At 44.4% G+C, this 22,494-nt stretch overlaps 4 protein-coding genes and 1 long non-coding RNA gene across 9 annotated transcripts; 3 read left to right on the top strand and 2 right to left on the bottom strand.

The window, feature by feature from the left end:
* Window positions 1-837: 837 nt before the first annotated feature.
* Window positions 838-7,116, top strand: LACS2 (long-chain acyl-CoA synthetase 2). The gene is made up of 19 exons (XM_078574412.1): window positions 838-1,123; window positions 2,000-2,063; window positions 2,997-3,086; window positions 3,159-3,215; window positions 3,290-3,338; window positions 4,143-4,219; window positions 4,296-4,335; window positions 4,417-4,511; window positions 4,636-4,800; window positions 4,864-4,974; window positions 5,050-5,137; window positions 5,216-5,282; window positions 5,353-5,428; window positions 5,522-5,639; window positions 5,764-6,012; window positions 6,152-6,291; window positions 6,372-6,557; window positions 6,635-6,754; window positions 6,838-7,116. Exons 1-19 carry the CDS (start codon window positions 978-980, stop codon window positions 6,886-6,888), a joined length of 1,989 nt encoding a protein of 662 aa, XP_078430538.1. The 5' UTR covers window positions 838-977; the 3' UTR covers window positions 6,889-7,116.
* Window positions 7,117-17,458: 10,342 nt separating this feature from the next.
* On the top strand, window positions 17,459-19,620 carry LOC144702389 (BTB/POZ domain-containing protein At5g66560-like). Its single transcript, XM_078574413.1, has 3 exons — window positions 17,459-17,648; window positions 17,755-17,824; window positions 17,913-19,620. Exons 1-3 carry the CDS (start codon window positions 17,590-17,592, stop codon window positions 19,491-19,493), a joined length of 1,710 nt encoding a protein of 569 aa, XP_078430539.1. The 5' UTR covers window positions 17,459-17,589; the 3' UTR covers window positions 19,494-19,620.
* Window positions 19,621-19,814: 194 nt separating this feature from the next.
* Window positions 19,815-21,083, bottom strand: DYW1 (Pentatricopeptide repeat (PPR) superfamily protein). Of its 5 annotated transcripts, none has more exons than XM_078574415.1 (2): window positions 20,244-21,083; window positions 19,815-20,026 (listed from the first exon to the last, which is right to left on the bottom strand). In XM_078574415.1, the coding sequence occupies exon 1, from the start codon at window positions 21,081-21,083 to the stop codon at window positions 20,253-20,255; it is 831 nt and encodes a 276-aa protein (XP_078430541.1). In that variant the 3' UTR covers window positions 19,815-20,026; window positions 20,244-20,252. The 5 variants fall into 5 exon arrangements, with proteins under 5 accessions (XP_078430541.1, XP_078430546.1, XP_078430544.1 ...); XM_078574420.1 differs by having other exon boundaries at window positions 19,815-20,056; XM_078574418.1 differs by lacking the exon at window positions 19,815-20,026 and adding an exon at window positions 20,069-20,135.
* A 42-nt stretch (window positions 21,084-21,125) lies between these two features.
* On the bottom strand, window positions 21,126-22,259 carry LOC144702390 (Biotin/lipoate A/B protein ligase family). Its single transcript, XM_078574414.1, has 4 exons — window positions 22,123-22,259; window positions 21,792-22,056; window positions 21,577-21,727; window positions 21,126-21,469 (listed from the first exon to the last, which is right to left on the bottom strand). The coding sequence occupies exons 1-4, from the start codon at window positions 22,257-22,259 to the stop codon at window positions 21,162-21,164; spliced, it is 861 nt and encodes a 286-aa protein (XP_078430540.1). The 3' UTR covers window positions 21,126-21,161.
* LOC144702392 (uncharacterized) lies at window positions 21,246-22,325 on the top strand. Its single transcript, XR_013581241.1, has 2 exons — window positions 21,246-21,386; window positions 21,478-22,325. It is a non-coding gene; the product is annotated as an uncharacterized LOC144702392 (long non-coding RNA).
* Window positions 22,326-22,494: the final 169 nt, after the last annotated feature.

The following is a 22,494-nucleotide window of genomic DNA, read 5'->3' on the forward strand; positions in this document are numbered from 1 at the left end:
TCTCTCTCTCTCTCTCTCTCTCTCTCTCCCCTCATGCATATCTATATCGGCCCATTTCTTTCCTGACTTGGCGATACGGGTTGATAATTTCACCATCTCCCTCTCGCTCTACTCTTACGCGTACCTACACTTACCCCATTTTTTATATGACTCTCTGTAAAAAGCTACGAACGTTGAGATACTGATTGGTGAGCTTGTTACCTTTTCTCTCTCTAATAGATGTCTATATCAGCCCATTTTTACCTCATTTCCTGTAAAATGCCACCAACTTTGAGATGCTGACCGATGAGCTTGTGCCCTTAGTCCTAACTCACTTCCTCTCTCTCTCTCTCTCTCTCTCTCTATCTCTCTCCCTCTATCTCTATCTTTCTATCAATTTATCCATCTCTATCTCTATCTCTTTCTCCCTCTATCTTTATCTCTCCATCAAATCATGTATCTCTATCTTTAACTCTATCTCTATCTCTCTCTCCCTCTATCTCTATCCCTCTATCAATTTATCCATCTCTATCTTTAACTCTATCTCTATCTCTTTCTCCCTCTATCTTTATCTCTCCATCAAATCATGTATCTCTATCTTTAACTCTATCTCTCTCTCCCTCTATCTCTATCAATTTATCTATCTCTATCTCTATCTTTAACTCTATCTCTATCTCTCTCTATCTATCCATCTCTCTGAATCTCTCTCGCTCTATCGATGGATGGAGGAAGCCGGATTTCACGAGAACAGCCAGCGAGCTTCGTGTCTTTATATCCGCTTCATAAACGCAGCCGCCCGCGAGTAGTTGAGAGGAACCGCAGTCGGGCCCGAGCGTGTGTCTGAGCGTCATTACTCCTCTGTCGCCGAGGAAGAGCGATAGTCTGCATGACGATAAAAGCCGAGCAGAGGCCGATCTCGGAGCCATGTCCCGACCGATAGTCTGCATTCGCTCTCTCCTCGTCCTCTCCGCCCCATCAACCCATTCTCGCCGTAGAGAATGGCGCTGCACACCGTCCAAGTCGGGGAGGCGCGGCCCGGCTCCGACGGTAAGCCGTCCGCCGGGCCCGTCTACCGCTGTGTCTACGCCGAGGACGGCCTCACCCAGGTCCCTTCCGCTCTCAACTGCCCCTGGGACTTTCTCTGGTAAGCCCACCTATCTCTCTCTCTCTCTCTCTCTTTCCTCCAGTCTCTGTCTCTCTCTCTCTCTTTCTTGCAGTCTCTGTCTCAGTCTGTCTGTCTCTTTCTCTCTCATTCTCACTTTCTCTCTCCCTCCCTCTTCCTATCTCTTGCTGTTCCTTTCTCTCTCTCTCTCTCTCTCCCTTTCCCCCTCACTCATCTCTCATCTCGCATCTCTCTAACCCGTCTCTCAGTCTCTCTATTTATATCTCTCCTTTCTCTCTCTCTCTTTCCATGTCTATCTCTCTCATGTGTTTTACTCACTTTCTCATTTATCATCTACTTTTCCATCTCTCTTCTCTCCCTCTCTCTCTTGTCCTGCCTCTCTTTCTCATATCTCTCTCATGTGTTTTACTCACTTTCTCATATATCATCTACTTTTCCATCTCTCTTCTCTCCCTCTATCTCTTATCCTGCCTCTCTTTCTCATCTCTCTCTCATGTGTTTTACTCACTTTCTCAATTGTCATCTATTTTTCCATCTCTCTTCTCTCTCTCTCTCTCGTTTCGTCTATGTTTGTCACCTCTCTCTCATCTTTCTCATATCTTTTTCCATCTCTCCTCTCTCTCGTTTCGTCTCTTTCTCACGACTCGCTCATCTGTTTTACACTTTCTCATATCTCTCATCCCTTTCCATCTCTCTTTTTCGCTCATCTCTTTCTTCATCTCTCTCATTCCATCTCTCTTTCTCTCTCTGCCTCCTTTATCTTTCTCCCTCATCTCTTTCTTCATCTCTCTCTCTCATTCCATCTCTCTCCATCTATTTTCATCTCTCCCGCACACTCTCGCTCTCTAATTCTAAATAGACCGAGATCGCTGATCTCTTCCTCTTCTTCTTCTCCAGCGGATCAGTGACGCGGTACCCGCGAAACCCCATGCTCGGAGAACGCGAAATCGTAGATGGCTCGGTGACGTTTCTCTCTCTCTCTCTCTATCTCTATCTCTCTATCTCTCTATCTCTCTATCTCTCTATTTCTCTATTTCTCTCTTTCTCTCTTTCTCTCTTTCTCTCTCTCTCTTTATCTCTCTATTTCTCTCTCTCTCTCTCTTTATCTCTCTATTTCTCTCTTTCTCTATTTCACTCTTTCTCTCTCTCTCTCTCTCTTTATCTCTCTATTTCTCTCTTTCTCTATTTCACTCTTTCTCTCTCTCTCTCTCTCTCTTTATCTCTCTCTTTCTCTCTTTCTCTCTCTCTCTCTTTCTCTCTCTCTCTCTCTCTCTTTATCTCTCTATTTCTCTCTTTCTCTATTTCACTCTTTCTCTCTCTCTCTCTCTCTCTTTATCTCTCTCTTTCTCTCTTTCTCTCTTTCTCTCTTTCTCTCTCTCTCTCTCTCTCTCTCTCTCTTTCTCTCTCTCTCTCTCTTTATCTCTTTATTTCTCTCTTTCTCTCTCTCTCTCTTTATCTCTCTTTCTCTATTTCTCTCTTTCTCTCTCTCTCTCTCTTTATCTCTCTTTCTCTCTTTCTCTCTTTCTCTCTCTCTCTCTCTCTCTCTCTTTATCTCTCTATTTCTCTCTTTCTCTCTTTCTCTCTCTTTCTCTCCATCTCTCTCTCTCTCTATTTCTCTCTCTCTATCTCTCTATTTCTCTCTTTCTCTCTTTCTCTCTTTCTCTCTTTCTCTATCTTTCTCTCTCTCTTTCTCTCCATCTCTCTCTCTCTCTCTCTCTCTCTCTCTATTTCTCTCTCTCTATCTCTCTATTTCTCTCTATCTCTCTATTTCTCTCTTTCTCTCTTTCTCTCTCTCTCTCTCTCCATCTCTCTTTTTCTCAAGTTTACATCTTTAAACACGATCGACAGACGTTGACCTTCATCTGGAGAGTTGACTCGTGTAGATCGTCTGCAGGCGGGACAGTACGCGTGGCAGACCTACGAACAAGTTTACGACGAGGCTATTCAAGTGGGCAGCGCCATGAGAGAGCGCCTGGTCAACCCGGTGAGCTGTTTTCTTGTTGACCATTGCGTCCGTTGACTCATCGTTGACTTTCCCTTTAACTTGGTGTATTAGGGCGACCGCTGCGGAATCTACGGAACAAACTGCCCCAAATGGGTCATCGCCATGGAGGTATCTTCCCCGTTTCCCCTCAGTTCTGTAGTAGGTTGACCGTTGACTTATGCTCTTCCGTTGACTTATGGTAGGCCTGCAACAGCCACGGCATCTGCTACGTACCCCTCTACGATACTCTCGGTAGACTCTCTCTTTCCACCTCTCTTTCTCTTTCTCTTTCTTTCCATCTCTCTTCTCTCTGATATCTTTCTCTCTCTTTCCATCTCTCTCTTCTCTCTCATATCTTTCTCTCGCTTTCCATCTATCTCTTATATATTTCTTTCGCTTTCCATCTATCTCTCATCTTTTTCTCTCTCTATTTCCATCTCTCTTCTCTCCTATCTCTCTTTCCTCTCATCTCTTTCTCTCTCTTTTCCCTCATCTCTTTCTCTCGCTTTCCATCTATCTCTCATCTCTTTCTCTCGTTTTCTATCAATCTCTCATCTCTTTCTCTCGTTTTCTATCAATCTCTCATCTCTTTCTCTCGTTTTCTATCTCTCATCTCTTTCTCTCTCTTTCCATCTCTCTCATCTCTTTCTCTCTCTTTCTATCTCTCTCTTCTCTCTCATCTCTTTCTCTCTCTTTTCTCTCATCTCTTTCTCTCGCTTTCCATCTCTCTTCTTTCTCATTTCTTTCTCTCGCTTTCCATCTCTCTTCCTTCTCATTTCTTTCTCTCGCTTTCCATCTCTCTTCTCTCTCATCTCTTTCTCTCTCTTTTCTCTCATCTCTTTCTCTCGCTTTCCATCTCTCTTCTTTCTCATTTCTTTCTCTCGCTTTCCATCTCTCTTCCTTCTCATTTCTTTCTCTCGCTTTCCATCTCTCTTCTCTCTCATCTCTTTCCATCTATCAGATATCTTATTGTCTCTTTCCATCTCTCGCATATCTTTTTGTCTCTTTCCATCTCTCTCTCTCTCTCTCTCTCTCACTCTAAAAAAACCCTTACAGGAGCCCACGCCGTGGAATTCATCATCAACCACGCCGAAGTCTCCATCGCTTTCGTTCAGGAAAGCAAGCTCTCGTCCGTAAGTCAAACCCTATCTCTTTCTCTTCAGTGTTTGACTTTCTGCTCTGACTTGCGTCCCCGAGCCGGTTCTCCAGATCCTGGCCTGTCTCCCCAAGTGTTCTTCCCATTTAAAGAGTACGACCTCGCCGTGGACTTTGAGCTTGATTTAGAGTTTCAACTGCGATTCCCCTCGAGCTTACAATACTATCCTTCCAGCCATTGTCAGCTTCGGCGAGGTCTCCCAGGCGCAGGAGAAAGAGGCGTCCCAGCTCGGAGTTTCTTGCTTCTCCTGGAAAGAGTTTTCTTCCTTGGTGGGTAATCTCCAATTCCAACAAGAAACCTACATTTCCCTCAATTGTTGAAGAAAACCATCGTCTTCTCCTGCCTTCCATGGACAAGATTAGAGAAAAAGACGGGTTTTTTTTTCAATCTCAGGGGAAGACCACCGTCATCCTGCCGCCCAAAGGGAAGGAAGATCTCTGCACGATAATGTACACGAGCGGGACGACGGGAGATCCCAAGGGCGTGAGATTAACAAACGGCGCCGTCATCGCCCAGGTGGTGAACACCGAGCTTCTTCTCAAAGAGACGGACAAAGTGGTAAGTTAAAGCTTTCGCGGCCATGGACATTGGCGGCACTTCAATGACGAGTTTGAAATCCAGGCGACGGAAGAAGATTCCTACTTCTCCTTCCTTCCACTAGCCCACGTATTTGACCAGATCATGGAGAATTACTGCATTTACAAGGGAGCCTCGGTCGGATTCTGGCGAGGGGTAAGTTAACGTATCATATATTCGCCGCGTTTTGAGTCTCCCGTGGTGTTTACTTTTGTGCCGCCGTCGTCAAAGGACGTGCGATATCTGATGGAGGACGTGCGAGAACTGAAACCGACGATCTTCTGCGGCGTGCCGAGAGTCTACGACCGCATCCACGCGAGTTCGTCCTTCGTTCTTTGCGTTAGATTTCTGTCTTCGTATCCGGTTTTGGCGTTGACTGTTACTTGATTATCGAAAGGCGTTCTCGAGAAGCTTTCAGCCGGCGGAGCATTGGCGAGGAGGCTCTTCCAGTACGCATACGACTAGTAAGTGAGAGATTATCAACGCTCGCTAGTAAGGGGGGATCTAACTGGGTCAACGGTTGATGATTTCCAGCAAGCTGAAGAATCTGAAGCGGGGTCTGAAGCAAGACGAGGCCGCGCCGCTGTTCGACAGGCTCGTGTTTAACAAGGTCCCCCGAGTTTCGGAATTTTTTCTTTGTTTTAGTTTCAGTTTCTTCTGCGTCTGATCAAGATCACTAGCTTGATTCTGATTCTTGTTTCAGATCAAGCAAGTTCTTGGGGGGCGGACGCGGATCCTCATTTCTGGGGCAGCGCCGTTGCCGGAGAAGGTGGAGGAGTTCCTGCGTGTCGCCACCTGCAGCGTCGTCATACAGGGATATGGTGGGTGTTACAATTCAAGCTCCAACCACTGCGCAAAAAAGGGTGTTACTTTTCTTTTTAAACTAATCTTCCTCTGCGCTATGATCTGGGTTTTGAGCTGGGTGTATCGTCGTCTGAGTTGCAGGGCTCACGGAGAGCTGTGCTGGGTGTTTCACGTCCATAAGCAACGTGTTCTCGATGATGGGAACAGTGGGAGTGCCGGCGACCACCGTTGAGGCGAGACTGGAGTCGGTGCCGGAGATGGGCTACGACGCTGTCTCTAGCACGCCTCGCGGAGAGATCTGCCTCCGAGGAACTACCCTCTTCTCCGGCTACCATCGTCGACCCGACCTCACCGCCTCCGTCGTCGACGACGAAGGCTGGTTCCACACCGGTGAGTTTCGTTTGAACAGACGATCTCTTGTTCAGAATGATAAACCCAAGAACTAGAGAAGATTTGGTGAAGTAAACACTCTGCCGAGAATAGTTTTAAAAGGGAAAGTGGCGCTCTTGAATCTTAACACCTTCTTCAGGGGACGTGGGAGAATGGCTGCCCAACGGGGCGATGAAGATTATCGACAGGAAGAAGAACATCTTCAAGCTGTCGCAGGGGGAGTACGTCGCCGTGGAGAACATCGAGGCAGCTTACGCGCAGTGCCCAATCGTCGCTGCCGTACGTTCATCTACACTTGGAAAAACTCGATAAGTTTTTACAAGTGTAACGTGTTTAATATTTTCTTATTGCCCCCGCAGATATGGGTTTACGGGAATAGCTTCGAGTCATTCCTCGTCGGCGTGGTCGTTCCAGAGAAGGCTGCCCTCGAAGGGTGGGCAGCGGCGAATGGACTCTCCTGCGGCGGATTTCATTCTCTTTGTGAGAATCAGAAGACAAGAGATTACGTGCTGGAGGAGCTGGACAAGACTGCACGAGCTCACCAGGTATAACCAGTCGGCCTTCATTGTCAGCGTCATCTTATCTATTCTTCATCGTTATCGTTATCTTCTTCATGGAGCAGCTTAAGGGATTCGAGATGGTGAAGGCTATCCACCTGGAGACGGCCCCGTTCAATATAGAGCGGGACCTCATCACGCCGACCTTCAAGCTTAAGAGGGCGCAACTTCTTAAATACTATCAGGTGTGAATTGACAACGTTCTTTTTTCTCGTTGATCTCTCTGTCGGCCTGGACCTTTCTCAACTTTTGATCAATTTTGTTGCAGTCCCGCGTGGATCAGCTCTATGAGGAGGGCAAAGATAGAAAACGCGGCTAGCTTCCTCTCTCTCTCTCTCTCATTCGATCTGCTCATCCTTCAACTTGTAATGGTATCTGGTTTAGAGTGGCTCGTCTATCCAGTGGAGCTCATTTCAGGCAGAACGAGAGATAAGTTATAACATTGACGTCGTGTAATCACATTTACGTCATTCTCTTACCTACCCTTAGTTGGTCGATCAATGTAATTTTAGTCTTTCTCTTACTGTTCATTATCTTATGGTTGTAATACCTGTATTGGGCCTACTTCAGAGATACCTGATAGCTATGCGCCTATGCCTGATAATACGAGGAAAAAAAATAATAAACATATCAGTAGAAATCAATATAGAAAAGATAGAAAACTAGAAAAGGTCCAGCATCATAAAACCAGATACGGCCCAAGTTTCTGGATTAGTATTTTCGATTCCCAGCTTACTAATAGGTCGACGTATAAAAGAATTGCTCTCTCCATAGAAAACAAATTGGCCATGGCGTATTGAGACAACATGAACAGCTTAGTTGATGCTTTGATCTGATATCTCCTTATAGAGGGGCACCAAATTTCGAATTATTTGAATGATCTGGATTTTGAGCAATACGACAAACAGATTTGTTACAATAGTAAAATCTTATGTAGATATATATGATGTCAAATATATACATCTTCAATAATTCTCTAAACCTATTAGGCTGCACGAATACCGCAGAATATTGCCTCAAATTCAGGTTGTGCGTTCCAATCAGGTGAAACAATTTATTTTTAACTGGTGCAGCATAATCTGCATCCGTGTAGATTTCTAGATCATGATTGTATTTTATTGAATCAAAATATCCCATACCAGAAAATATGACTTTTGTGAACTAGTTATGGAATGTGCACGCTTTTTCCTAGGAAATTTATGGCAGAGGAATTATCAACAATTGGACAAGTCAAATATATCACCCTACCATGTCATATTCATCATGGTGCGAAATTCTTCGATTAGGTTCAAGGGATGTTAGTCCAGACATACATATCATGTGTTTGTTTTGTTGAGTCAAGAACAATCTATGATTGAAAAAGGAAGATGCCAATTCTGGAGGATTCCAATTCCAGTCCAAATAATATTTTAGAGCATCCAAGCGAATTTAATCATATTCAGTACCCACTCCATCATGAATACCTGACGGATCTTTGTTAATGATGATCATGTCATGAATATAATGAGAGAGTGTAAGCACTCAACAAGAAGACAAGTTTAGAGGCTACAAAATTACACATGTAATTATTTTGAATCATAGATGACTGTATTGACAGATAAAAATATGGAGTAATTACTATTTAACATCTGATTGAGATAAGGTTTAGCTTTTATTTGAAGTGAATGAAGATAGCAGTGGAAAGTTGTTCATATGACTTTATACAATTAATTTTATACAGTTCTGAAAATTCACGAGCCATAGGGCATGTTTTCATATGTCTAGTAACTACATCTCATTATTATTTTATTTTATAATCTGAGAATCATTGAAAAATCTATTTCCAGGAGGAGGAGATAAAAAATCCAAAGTATTATCCTTATAAAAAATGCATAGTTCCTGTGTCATGGCGCTCTAACCTACCCTCGTTCTCATAAGCTAAACTCATTTGTGTTAAAACTGGTCAACAAGACAGGTACCAAAGTACAAGGAGAATAATATTTTATGGGATAAAACTTATTTATTATTAAATTTCTAAGCATCATTTGGTGTCAAACCTGGCTCAACCTTTTCTGCATTACTAAAGATATGCACATGTTCCGTATACTCATAATCTTCAGGAAGAGTATTGCCTAATTTAACTCGAGTATATTTTTTCACGGAGTGTATTTTTTACAAATACTAAACCAGATATGATATAATCCTAGGAAAAATCATGTTCCACTCATTGTAAAATAGGGACTCATATCATCGATGGATTGTGAAGTTTTTAAATGGTGAAATAGTTATAATTTAATAATAAATTAAATATCTTTCTACCTAATATATTAGTGTTTCTTGGGGAAATTAAATATTATTTACTTTAAATTATAATAGTTTTATTTTCATCTTTTATGTATTAATTTTATTCATTTGATTACAGAAATATAAATAAAAACATACTTATATAAAAAATCTTAAGTATCGGATATTTTAAAATGATTTTTTGAAGGAAACTTATCAAATTATGCAGAATTAGTTCCTTTTTAAGATAAAAAATTATAAAATATTTTAAATTAGATATTATTTTACGTTACATTAATTTTTTGAATTTTATAAATAAAATATAATTCAAAAATATTTATTAAAAGGATGGCATCATCCTTTTGGTTATTTAGTTGTTTTGTGTGTTCATTCACATGATTAATTTTCAAGGTTATTTTCACCCCTCAATGGAATCACATCCAATTCAGTAGAACATAATGAAATGACATTATCTTGATAGTTGTTTTGCATATCAGTGCGTATTTACATAACCCAAAAGTTTAGGAGAGTTAAAATCTCTTTACATAGAACTCTTACTAAAAAATGTGTTTGCAATGCTGCGTTGACATCATGAAAGTGTTACTTCCCGATGGACTGTATCACATAAAATTTAAAAGTTATGTCAATCAATCTGCTTCATATTTGGGCATCCATTCCTTTCCACTAACCATGCTGAAACATATAAGGAGAAGAGAGATATAGAGATAAATATAGGAGGTTAAAATGTGAATGATAATAAACATAAGCTATTGGAGTATCTTGATATTTTTTCAGATGATGTATCAATTCTCAATATTCTACACAATCATTTTATTATTTTAAAGAGACCATAGCCCTAGACAAGGATGGCGATAAAGAAAATCTAGAAAATAGAGTATACTTTATGTTTATCAAAAGCTTGAAGGAAAATCTCTCTTTTATAATTTTTCGCACCTTCGACCTTGTGATCATAAGATCATATTTCTCCCGCAGAAAGATGATAGCATGCATGATGTACCTTCAACCTGGGACTTACCTACAGGTTTCGTGTTGGCCCATATCAAACATTCATTGTTTTAATCCATGTGTGTGAGAATAAAAAATTAAGGGAGTAGATTAGACCAATAGGGAAGCCCAAAGGTGGCTTTATCCACACAGTCAGTACAATGTGTGTTTTGTCCTATGTCGTTGAGGAAACGGTGGGCATCTAAAACTGGTGGTAAACATGAGTCATTAATGATGCCAGCAAGTGACAGAGGATGACAATGGTGTTTCAAGGCTAGGTTTGGGTAAGGACAGATTTTTAAAATTATTTCAAATTAAGTAATTCATAAAGAAATTATTATAAACAATAAATAAATTATTTTAAACAATATATAAATTCCAAAAATGGAAAAATAAAAAATTATATAGTATCGATTTATTCATATGAATAATTTAAATATTAAATCATTTTATGTGAAACAAATAAAAAATATAATCATGAAATTTATTTTTCCCATTTGCGTTGAAAAATTTTCAAGTTAAATTATTTAATGTCAAATAGATTCTATAGCAGTAAAACTATGTGTTCGATTTTATTGATCTAAATAAATTATAAGTTCATTATTGATGACAATAAAAATCGTAAGGGGAATGCAAATGTATTTGAAATAATTTAATACTTAAATTGTTAAATTAAATAAAAGTGATATAGCCATTTCAAATTGTTTAAATGGTTTTTTCTTGATTTAACTTAACATTATTTTAATGTTCTAAATTTAGAAATTATTTAATGTAATTAAAGTTTTCATTTAATATTGGATTTATTTATACGATTTATGATTTGTATCATTTTATTGTGGAATGTTAGATGGAGTAAGAACCTAGAAAAATCTAGATGGGCCTAAATGTAGGATCCCGAGGACATAGTTGTTCAATACAGAGAGATACTGGGCTTAGAATTTGGACTATGAATAATAGTTAAGATACACTCACGTCCTTGCACCACACATGTCAACTATGTATTGTTCATATGCCCTAGATGAAGACTGATGGCGACCACGACAACGCACTAGTACCCGACGTGCCTCCACCTTCTAACGAGACGTCCTGCGTCATGACACATGTTGACGTGACATGTTGACACGTCACCAACGACGAATAATATTAGGGTTTTAAATTTACGGTTATCTTATTTTCTCTTTCCTCCAAGGCCTACACATAGGCCAATGTTGTAAGAAATAATTGGTGAATTTTGTTTTGGATTTGAAGTTTCTTCTTCTAAAAAGGAAGGGTGCCATAGCCGTTGTCCCTCTCGAGCCGCCGTCGCCACCGTCGAGAGAAGACCATTAGTCTCCTGCACCTGCTGTGCACACGGTCATCTGCTTGCGCCCGTCATGCGTACATCATCCTGCCCCCGCCCCTCGCCGCCGAGCCGCCCGCCTGCGTCCACAGCGTGCAGGCCGCCCCCGGCGGTCACCGCGCACAGGCCATCCACTCGCGCCCTCCGCGTGCAGAGCCACCGCCCATGCCACAACGCGCAATCTGCCCGCCTGCGCCCACCGTGCGTATGCTGCACACTGTCCACCCGTGCTCTTCGTCCGTAGAGCCACCGCCCACGCCCGACGCGTGCAGACCGCCCACCCCCGCCCTGCGCGCGTAGATCCACCCGCCCGCGCCTCGTTCTGCAAGACCATAAGCCTCCAGCGCCTGCTGCTCACGTGGTCATCTGCCCACGCCCGCCGTACGTACATCATCCTGCCCGCGCCCTTCGCGCGCCGAGTTGGCCGCATTCATCCGCTGCGTGCATGGTGCCCGCCACGCTCGCCACGCGCAGGCCGCCCACCCACACCCACCGTGCACAGGCCATCCAATCGCCGCGCCCGCCATTGCGCAGGCCACCCACTCACGCCCGCTGCCCGCAGGCCGCCCACCCACGCCCTCCACGCATAGATCCACCCCCCCGCGCCTTGTTCTGCAAGTGCACGCCCCATATACCGTTTAGGTTTCGGGGCGCTGCCCCGAACCCCCCAAGGAGCAACTCCCCCCTTGACCCCCAGCTAACTGACCGCGCAGTTGGATCTGTGACACCCTGTCGAAGCGCACGTCACTCGTCCCCCGCCAACAACGTGTCAAGAATTACCCGCATCACCACATTGCACTGCTCTAGTGCTGAGGTAAATTCTATCCTCTTTGGTGTCAGTGTTCTTCCTCGAGTGTTCCTTGATTGTTTTTCCATTGCCGTCAGATTAGCTGATTTGGCTTTTGAATCTTCTTGCGATTAGTTGATTAGGCCTTTGAATCTTCTCGTGATCGACAGTTTGATTTATTAAAATTGTTGCTTGTTTTAACCACGGTGGTTGGAAGACAATACTCCCCCCCTCGATCGAGAAAAGGGGCTGCACCATCAGTATTTACACCGGATTTAAATCTTCGAATTTGATCGTGTGAATTTTGGTCTGATTTATCGTACCCTAGTCAAGCTAGCCTGCTCTACTCGGTCAGTCTCATCATCCTGCATCTCCTATTATCCTGCATCAAAGACACATTGTCCGTACACTTGAGGGTTGTATGGAATGACACACTGCTGGTGGTAGCCCTTATTGATAAATACAAACACTCATCACAAAGTTTCCCACTATGTTGCATATTTAATGCAACTAAGTTGACAAGTCGATTACTTATGAATTGATCAAGAATTTGATGATAGCCTCCAAGTAAAGAAATAATTTTTATGGCCTTACAAATGATGCTAATGTTGAGCTGGCATTTGATATTGTTGATGCGACACGAGAGAAGAATTTGCTTAGATGTGGTTCAACGTTAGGCACCCTCAATGAGTTATTGACTATTGAGATACATTGTTCTATGAGTAGATAGTTGGAGCAAAAGTAGTCCTGGAATATATTCCAAATCTAAAGATATCACAAACTCATCGGATGAGTATTTTGGGTTTGAACTTTTCAGATGTATACCAAATAATTTATATGCCTTCTAGAGAGGACTATACAACTCGATCATAATTTTTGACTTGATGATTAAGTAAATGTTGAGATAATCTATCTTAGAGATGGTGATATGTAACTGACGAAGATGTTATTCTAATTGTGGGAATCAGGGAGAACATAGGGATTCGGAATTTTAGTCCATGGACCTCAACCAAATATGGAACTTGGTAGACACTCTGAAGGGTATGGCACCCATTGTGTGCAAGTGGATATTTAAATAAAGATTGGCATTGGTGAATAAGTCTAACTATTTCATGTAAAAATTCAGGGAGGAAGGATTCTCACTGGCTTCCTTGATAAAACTCACAAGAATCATTCATGCCATAGAACCACATCATGATTATGGAATATCAGAATAGGTGAAGGTGGATAGGATGCAACCAAAAACTAAAAACCAAAGTGTGCAAGATGAAAAAATCCAATTGTGGATTGAAGCAAGCTTCCCTATTTTTATGTTTGATCTTTAGTTTTGATAAAGTGATTAAATCTCATATCTTCATTGGGAATGAAGACTTTCCATGCTTGTATACTTGATGACCAGTGGGAGCACCACTACTATCATTATTATCATAATTCTTTATGTAGAGGAAATTCTACTCTTTGAGAATGATGTATGAATGTTTTCCTTGATAAAGGAGTGGCTGAAAAATATCTTCTACATGAAGGGATTTAGGAGAAGCAACCTACTATTGGGAATACCAATTTTTAGAGATTCTCCAAATTCATGAACATAGAAACCATTACCAAAAGGGGTTTTCGTGGATGGAGAAATATGATACATATCTGCTTTAACATGATAATAAGGTGTTCATGTACATCGTTCTATTGGCGAGGCCAAAAGTGGCCTAAGCACTAATTCCTATGAGCATTAAAACAATGTGAGATATGTTCTTGATGTCTTGAGAATAAAAAAACAAAATATTTCTAGTTCATGGAGAAGATGAATCAAAACTCTAACATAAAAAAATGAGTTTTCAATGGTATCCAAATGATAGAAAGTCTATTTGAGGTAATGCTTATACAACATTGGAAAGGTTCCAAGTAGTTCAACCTAAAATTTGGTGACGATAAATAAATTCATCACTGACCTGAAGCCTCCAAGGAGAAAGGGTGATTGAAGGGTTCATCACTAACCTTGGAGTCACATCTTTGATCATAGACTGTATTCCTTTATTATATGACACCAGTGGTGCTATTGCTAAAGTGAAAGAGTTTTGGTCTCATTTGACATTACAAACTTGTGAAGACGCTTCACTTAATTAGGGAGATCACCCACAAAAGGATATTTCATAATGGAAGTGTTCCATTCATCTAGAATATAATGGATCCATGACGAAGCCATTAGCTTGATGTAATTTGAGCATCACTAGAAAACAAAGGGATTTACTACGAGTGACTAGCTTCTGTCCATGTGGGAGAATGGTGGAAATGTATGTGGTCAACAAGCCAATCACTCATTCCATGTCTTATTTCATGTGAATTATTACATTCTATACATTATAATGCATGTGTGATGCTTATACTGAAGTCCACGAATACATGATCTGACTTAGTGAATTATCATGATATCAAAACATAAAGATTATTAGTCTTTAATTATGTGTTATGAATATTATGACTCAAAGGATACATAAGTTGAACATTGCAATATCCAAATAGTATAGTATTGTCAAGACTCACTCATATGATGAATAAGTGGTCCCATAGGCATTAGCATGGAGACACTAATGATAGATAGTGTGTGATCTTTAGCAAAAAGATTACACTAAATTGATCTGTACAATTCCCTTAACAATATAATACAGTATTGTCAATCAGGTTGATTCGCACCATAGTTGTGTAAGTGGTCCTTAGACCTGAGCCACCAAAGACATCTTGAGTTAAGGGTTTGGACAATTGCACTTAGACTATGATTTAAGGGTTCCTACTCACGAAATTGTAAACACTCTTAGCTTGGGTGTAGCAAGAAGTTCACAAAGACAATTTAGTGGTCAATAAAGGATCATACTCCCTTAGTATACGAGGAGACAACCCAAGGAAAATGATGGGATGAAGTCCCTGGCTAAGGCAGTACAATATGAGAGAATAGTTATCCAATGATTTCAGAATGCATCAGATAATCGATTAAGGTTTGATAGTTGACCATATCCTTGGTCATCCTAGGAGCATTAAATAGATGAGGGGCTACACATAAATGTGAATTGATGACATATATTTTCCAGGACTGAATTAATACACTCATTTGTATGTTCTAGAACATGAGGTGTAGCTTGACACCCCACATGCTGGAAACTCGACCAATAGATTGGGTTAGTTCAAGTCATTAATTATTTTTTGTGATGGTAATAGTAATAAATTTGGAAAGCCAATATAGGTTATTAGGGCATTCGAGTCATAACTAGACAACTGCATAGGTCATAAAATGGTAAATGATATTTTAGATATTATGAGTTATTAAAGTTAAGGGGTTTTATGAAAAATACCGTCTTAGTTAAATATGGGAAGGGCCTGAACAAAATTCAGCCATACCATAATAGTTCAAGGCCCTTCCCCTACTTCTCCCTTCTCCCCTTAACTTCTTGCCATTCCTGAACCCAATATAACTATTGTTGCTGCCAGGATGTATCTATCTCTGAGTAAATACACAAAATATGTTCCATAGACTGCCCAAAACTATGACATATAAAACATCAAGATTTGAAACAATAAATCTTAAGTAGTGAATACATGTACAGATAAAAGTTATAAGTTTGCCTAAGCGATGAAAATGAAACTGGGAATGGGCTTACCTTTGGAACACAAAATCAACAAACCATTGTATGTTTATTTGATTTGATCTTGAGGGGAAAATATAAAAACTTTAAATATATATGGGTCAATATCAACATTTGAATTTAAAATTTTTTATTGCTATGAGGATAGTTGGCCTTTTGGACAAGACCACATCAACTAGAATGCCCAAACAGAATTGGGCCTCGATGAAACTAGTGAACTATAAATAGATTTAAAAATCTGATAACGTTCTTCAAAAATTATCATCAAGGGCATTCACATTGAATTGAACAGAAACTACAGATGGGGTATACAAGTGAGCCTATCTTGCACAGCCGGGGCTGGTTCCATTGAGACTCACTGGACTGCATGCCACCTGCGAAGTATTTTTTCACATTTTTAAGCTTTTACTTCTTTTATCTGTTTCCCTTTAATTCCTTCATGAATAAGTTTTTAATATCATAATAATCAGTTAAATATTATTTGCCTCATTCCAAGCATATTTTTCTAACTTAATTATTCAAAAAATGCAACTATTTGTTTTTGCATTAATACACAAATAATCTGACATTAAATGATAACATGTATAACTTATAAATTGAATAGATCAAATTATAATGAATATGTTTATATATTTGTGATATTAATGCATTATCATGTCTGATGTTTGAAATCTAAATGGCTTACTATTTTGTGAGGAACACACCGATATCATTTAATATGTTCTTAAGCACCATAAGGGGATAACTATTTCATCCAAGATGAATATATGACCTTTGTCAAGGCAAGGAATTCTATAAGTTCAACTCTGCAAGGTTGTGGAGGTATAGATTGCATCACTATTATATGTGATGGCTAAATTGAATCATCTATTGATTATGCCAATCAGTGTTTTATTTTTTATACTTTATGCACTTGGTATATTCTGACTGAGTTTTCAACGCTAATGTAGCATAGGAAATCAGCAAGGAGAGAAGAAGGGGACAACTTTTTAAAAAGGTGCAGGCATTAACTATACTTTCTTTAAAGGTAATCATCACCTTCTTCATACCCCAAACCATTGTCTAATCATAAAGTTATACCTCGTTGGGTGTGGTTATATATGAAAATAATTCACTCTGATTTGATGTGTATTTTAAGAATTTATACTCGATCGCATTAAGACAAAAAAAACATAAGGACATTAGAAAACTTTTCACAACACATGCCTTTGTGTTTTATCTATAGCATGGGCTCACAAAGACATTTTACTTCTATTTTGAAATTTAGTCTCGGGAATTAGTTACTAATATTTATAAAATTATTTGTTGGAGAACGCTTAACATCATCGAATTGGAAAATATTATTATAGATTCAATGGGGATAATATGCAAAAAGTATGGCTTGACCAAAACCAAATATGGCTTTTATTAGTGAGGATAAGACTGCCGAAGCATTTAAAACCAATGGTGCAAAACAGACAAGCAGAAGAAGAATACTTGGACAATAATAGATACCCTCACCACTCGAAGGAACAACCAATCCGTGGATTAAATGCACGGAAGGATTCTATGGCATATAGAACAAACAATCTACCCTCTAAGAAAATCACTAAAGATTTCAAACCGAGGCCAGTCACAAAACTAGCCTACTCAACGAGCAAATAGACGTCAAATCGGTTTGACCTTGAGGTGTTATTCTAAAATCTTTGAAGAAAAATGCGTCAGGAATAGTTTGATTTTTGGACTTCTTGTTGATACAGGCTCAACATGAACTGTTGGCTCTTCTGTGAAGAACCCCAGTCCTGGGCCAGTGCCCAGGCTTATTACGACTCACTGTAGCCTGGCCCAGTATTCTTCCTACGGCCAGGACAGTACAAAGGAAACAAGATTGAGATTTGAGAAGATAGATTTCTAGGTCATACACCTCGCCTCTACTCTGCGTGCCAGCTCTCCTGAATCCCCTGAGCAAGAGAGAGAAAGAGAGAGGGCAGGAAGAAGGAAATCGTCTCAGCTTCCATGGAAGAACAGGAGCGTACCATGGCCACCTCCGACATGTCCTCCAAGGGTCAGGCATGGTAAACCTTCTTCTTCTTCATCTTCTTCTTCTTCTTCATCTTCTTCATCTTCTTCTTCTTCTTCTTCTTCGTCTCCCTAATGGAGAGAGCACTACGATAATGGCAGGTTCTGCGCTTCTGGTTCGGCCAGCGACGTGGTGGTGGAAGTGGAGGAGATGTGCTTCCATCTCCACAAGGTGAAGTTTTGCTGCTTCTTTCATGGCGATCTGATAAGACCCATCTGAGAGCCTGCTCTTCTTCTTCTTCTTCTTCTTCGTGTTCAAGATCCCGTTAATGTCGAGGAGCGGCAAGCTCCACCGGCTGATCAAGGAGAAGGAGGAAGAGCTCGGCATTGGAGATGATGGAGGAGAGATCGAGGAGATGGAGCCTCTCCACTTGTCGCTCCTGGGCTTCCCCGGCGGCGCCGCCGCCTTCGAGGCGGCGGCCAAGTTCTGCTACGGAGCGAAGGTGGAGCTCACCGCCGCGACGGCGGCGCCGCTCCTCTGCGCCGCCGCGTTCCTGGAGATGACGGCGGAGTTCGGCGGCGACGGCGACCTCTTCTCCCGCTGCGAGAGGTTCCTCTCCAAGCGCGTCCTCCGCCGTCTCCGCGACTCGGTCGAAGCTCTCAAGTCCTGCGAGAGGCTGATCCCCACGGCGGAGGAGCTCGGCCTCGTCGACCGCTGCGTCGGCGCGATAGCCGCCCGCGCCGCCGCCGTGGACCCGGGCTGGCCCGTGAACCACCGCTCGGGCCGCGCCTGGTTCGAGTCGATGGCGGGCCTGAGCCTGCCCATGTTCACGCGCGCGGTGGCCGCCATGAGAGACCGCGGGCTCAGCCCGGCGGCGATCGAGGGCTGCCTTCTAAGCTACGCCCGAGTCGGGATTCCGGGCCGGCGGAGCTTCGCCGGCGGCGCGGCGCCGCCGCCGGCGGCCCAGCGCCCGCTGCTGGAGGCCGTGGCGGCGAATCTGCCGCCGGGGCGGACCTCCGGCGGCGGCGCCGCCGCCCTCTTCGGCCTTCTCCGCGCCTGCAACATCGTCCAGGCCTCCCCTTCGGCGAGAGAGGCTCTCGCGAGGAAGATAGCCGCGCAGCTGGAAACCGCCACCCTCGACGACCTGCTCATCCCCAGCTACTCCTACCAGACGGAGACGCTCTACGACGTGGACTGCGCCGAGCGGATCATCCGCTACTTCGCGGAGGCCGCCAGCGGCGGCGACGGCGGCGCCGCCGAGGCGCTGCCGGCGGTGGGCAAGCTCGTGGACGCGTACTTGGCCGAGATCGCCTCGGACGGGAGTCTCGCGCCGGGCAAGTTCTCCGACCTGGCCCGAGCCCTCCCGGCTCGAGCCCGGGTCCACGACGACGGGCTCTACCGCGCCGTCGACGTCTACCTCAAGGCGCACCCCTTGCTGACCGAGGAGGAGAGAGAGAGTGTCTGCGACGTGATGGACTGCCAGAAGCTGACGCTGGAGGCCTGCGCGCACGCCGCGCAGAACGACAGGCTGCCGCTGCGGGCCGCCGTGCAGGTGCTCTTCTTCGAGCAGCAGCAGCTCCGGCGCGCCATCGCCGGGACCCTGGCTCCCCCCGGTTCGGACCCGGGGCGGTCCGGCCAGGTCCTGCGGCTCGACATGGACAGCATGAGGAGCCGCGTGGTCGAGCTGGAGCGGGAGTGCTCGGCCATGAAGAAGCTGCTGCACAACGCCGGCCACGGCGGCCGAGCAGGATGGGGCTCCCTCGCGAAGAAGTTCGGGTGCAAGTTCAAGATGCAGGTTTGCGACTCCCATGAAGGCCGGCGATCTCCGCTGCCGCCACAGCTCCGCCGACAGCAGTCGCAGGACGACGGCCTCTCTGTGCTCACTAGTCAATTCCATTAAGCTGAAATGTTATGCTTGAGGAGTACTTTGTGAACCAAGAGAATTGGGCGGAACTGCAGGAAGGCTGTAAGTTAACTCCATACGAAGGGGTGAAAAGAAAGTGGAATGGTCATTTCCCTGTGTCTTACACCATTGTGTCACCAGTAGTCCCAAGAGCAGAGTCCATTGCAGAAATGATGACAGCGCTCACTAGTCAATTCCATTAAGCTCCACGTGTCAATGTGATGCTTGAGTAGTGAGTACTTTAGACACTATGTGTATCGGTTAACCAAGAGAATCGGGTGGAACTACTGAAAGGAAATAAGTTAACTCCATATGAAGTGATGAAAAGAAAGTGGAATGGTCATTTCCTTGTGTCTAACATTATAATGTCACAAGGGCAGAGGCTGTGGCAGAAATGATGACAGCCCTCACTAGCCAATTCCATTAAGCTGCACATGTCAATGTGATGCTTGAGAAGTGCTTTCAATACTACGTCTCGGTTAACCAGAAGAAGTGGGCCATTTCCATGCGGCTTATCGCTTTGTGTGCAACTGTAGATTAACCAAGAGAATTGGGTGAAACTGCTGGAAGGCAGTAAGTCAACTATTAGTTAACCAGAAGAAGTGGGCCATTCCATGCGGCTTATCGCTTTGTGTGCAACTATAGATTAACCAAGAGAATTGGGTGAAACTGCTGGAAGGCAGTAAGTCAACTATTAGTTAACTCGTCATGAAAATAAAGTGGAATGGTCATTTCCCTGCGGCTTACCCCGTCGTGTCACCAGTAGTCGCCGCAAGAGCAGAGACCGTCGCGGAAGTGATGGAAGCGCTTGTTGTCTCGGACGATGATCTCGCGGTCGACGATCTCGGAGATGATCTTGACGGCGTTGTGGCAGTCCGGGCAGATGCGCAGGTTCTTCATTATCCGCAGCGTCGTCCCCGGTGCGGTGCTTATCAAGCCGAAGGCGATGGCGAGCCGCTCGCTGTGGTACATGAGCGCGCGCTCCTTGGCCTCGTCGTCGATGTCGTGCAGCACGCAGCGGGTGTCCGGCACGTACCCCGCCGCCCTCATCTCAACGTGCAGCTCCCTCACCTTCTCGTACGCCAGGCGCCTTCTCGGGTCCGGATCCGACCTGTTACTCTTTCGGCTCGGCATTCTCTCAAGCACCTTCCGCGCGTCGGCGGCGCCGCCCAGCTTGCAGTACGCCGCCGCCAGGGCCTTGGCGGCGCCGCCGCTCAGCCGCCGTCGGGATTTCAGCACCAGGTTGTGCGCCCTTCTGAGGAGGCTCAGCGAGCCGGACTCCACGCAGGCTTGCAGAAGCGCCGCCAGGTTCCCGTCCTCCGCCGCCGCCTCTTCCCCGTCCTCCGCCGCCACGGCCGACTCTTTCCTCTCCATCGCCTCCATTAACTGAAGCGCGGACTCCGCTCTCCTCGCCGCAGTCTCCGAGCCCCGGACCTCCCCCGCCGTGGCCATGGCGCGAGCCACGGCGGCGCCGCCTCTCCCCAGTGGACCCCTCCCCGCAGTCCAACGCCGCCGGCCGAAGCAAGTTTCATCGATTTTGCTCAAACCCATCGCCGGGGAGATCGAAAGAACCGCCATCGTGATCATTCCTCTCCGCCAATCTCTCCCAAAATAAGCATCGCCCGTGGGTTATTAAAAGAATTGAAATTTGCCCAATAAGAAGCATTATCTGCTCAATTCCCCGAGAGAAAATCTGGGTTCGGGGATGGGAGAGAGAGAGAGCTGAAAGATCTCGCAGAACTCGGAGAGAAGGGAGGCGTGGGCGGCGTCGATCAACTCAGCGTCGCCCGGCTCGCCGGCGGAGACCAGCGGCGCCGCCAGCAGCCGGCGGAGGCTTCCCACTCCGCGGTCGTCAATTCCGCACGGGACTATGTCGTCGAACGGCGCGAGGTCCGTCGCTACGTTAAGAGCCAACCCATGAAAGCTCAGCCATTTCGAAACGCGTATCCCGACCGCGGCGATCTTCTCTTCCCCTGCGCAGAAACAAGAACAAGAAGAAGAGGAAGAAGAAGAAGAAGAAGAAGAAGAAGAAGAATAAGAAGGAGAAGAAGAAGAAGAAGAAGAGGAAGAGGAAGCTTACCAACCCAGACGCCGGTCAAGCCGGGGAGACGACGGGCCTTGAGAGAGAAGGTAGAAGACAAAGCCCGAATGACCACCTCTTCCAAAGAACGAAGATACCAGTGCAAATCCATCCTCTGGAACCTCAAATTGAGAATCGGGTACAAGACAATCTGCAAGAAGAGAAGCAATCAAGCTCGATCGTTTCTCAGAGAGAGCGAGAGAGAAAGAGATTACCTGGCCAGGGCCATGGAAGGTGACCTCGCCGCCGCGCTCAGTTCTGAAGACGGCGAAGGGGGCGGAGTTCAACTCGAACTTGAGGAACTCCTCTCGGCTACCTGTGCCGAGAGTGTAAACCGGAGGGTGTTGGAGAGAGATGAGCGCGTCGCTCAAGTCCTCGCCTCTCTCCATTAGCGCGTGCCTCTTCGACACCATGGATTTCTGCCATGACCAGGCGATCTCGTAGGGAACCAGCTCGTCGTGCAGATCGAAGAGCTCGCATCTGGGGTTAGATTATCGTCAGAGTGGGAAGAGGACGGCGTAGGAATTCAAATTCCTGTCGATTTACCTTCGCCGATTGGGCTTTGTCGATGGAGGAAGGGGAAGCGCCGTCGCCTTTGGAGTTCTTGGGCTGCCATGGAAGGTGCGATTCGAGGTCAACGAGCTTGTAAGAGGGTGATGAGGGAGATTCCAGGCGTAAGCCATGGAGGGAGAGCAAGGGTCTTGATCTTGTCGGAGTTCACGAAGAGAGAAGGAAGAGATTATCTTATACTCTTGAATCCTCATACTCAAAAAACAACACGTTAATTACATGAACTCCCTTTTGGATGGGTCATAAGTTTAATGATTTCCGAGAATAAACCATCATTAAGCTTGTTTAGGAATGTCTGTTTGATGAAGCACAGGTACTCGAGATCTTAACAAAGAGTTGGTTCCTCGG

Source organism: Wolffia australiana, chromosome 4, assembly GCF_029677425.1.
Source record: "Wolffia australiana isolate 7733 chromosome 4, ASM2967742v1".
Lineage (NCBI taxonomy): Eukaryota > Viridiplantae > Streptophyta > Magnoliopsida > Alismatales > Araceae > Wolffia > Wolffia australiana.

Excerpts from the sequence above, each read along its gene's own strand:
- LACS2 (XM_078574412.1), top strand. The coding sequence starts at position 978 with ATGGCGCTGCACACCGTCCAAGTCGGGGAGGCGCGGCCCGGCTCCGAC. Across the intron at positions 5,640-5,763 it reads CGTCGTCATACAGGGATATG|GGCTCACGGAGAGCTGTGCT; the intron begins GTGGGTGTTACA and ends TCTGAGTTGCAG. Across the intron at positions 6,755-6,837 it reads AACTTCTTAAATACTATCAG|TCCCGCGTGGATCAGCTCTA; the intron begins GTGTGAATTGAC and ends ATTTTGTTGCAG.
- LOC144702389 (XM_078574413.1), top strand. The coding sequence starts at position 17,590 with ATGGAAGAACAGGAGCGTACCATGGCCACCTCCGACATGTCCTCCAAG. Across the intron at positions 17,649-17,754 it reads TCCTCCAAGGGTCAGGCATG|GTTCTGCGCTTCTGGTTCGG; the intron begins GTAAACCTTCTT and ends CGATAATGGCAG. Across the intron at positions 17,825-17,912 it reads TGTGCTTCCATCTCCACAAG|ATCCCGTTAATGTCGAGGAG; the intron begins GTGAAGTTTTGC and ends TTCGTGTTCAAG.
- DYW1 (XM_078574415.1), bottom strand. The coding sequence starts at position 21,083 with ATGATCACGATGGCGGTTCTTTCGATCTCCCCGGCGATGGGTTTGAGC.
- LOC144702390 (XM_078574414.1), bottom strand. The coding sequence starts at position 22,259 with ATGGCTTACGCCTGGAATCTCCCTCATCACCCTCTTACAAGCTCGTTG. Across the intron at positions 22,057-22,122 it reads ACAAAGCCCAATCGGCGAAG|ATGCGAGCTCTTCGATCTGC; the intron begins GTAAATCGACAG and ends ATCTAACCCCAG. Across the intron at positions 21,728-21,791 it reads CCTTCCATGGCCCTGGCCAG|ATTGTCTTGTACCCGATTCT; the intron begins GTAATCTCTTTC and ends CTCTTCTTGCAG.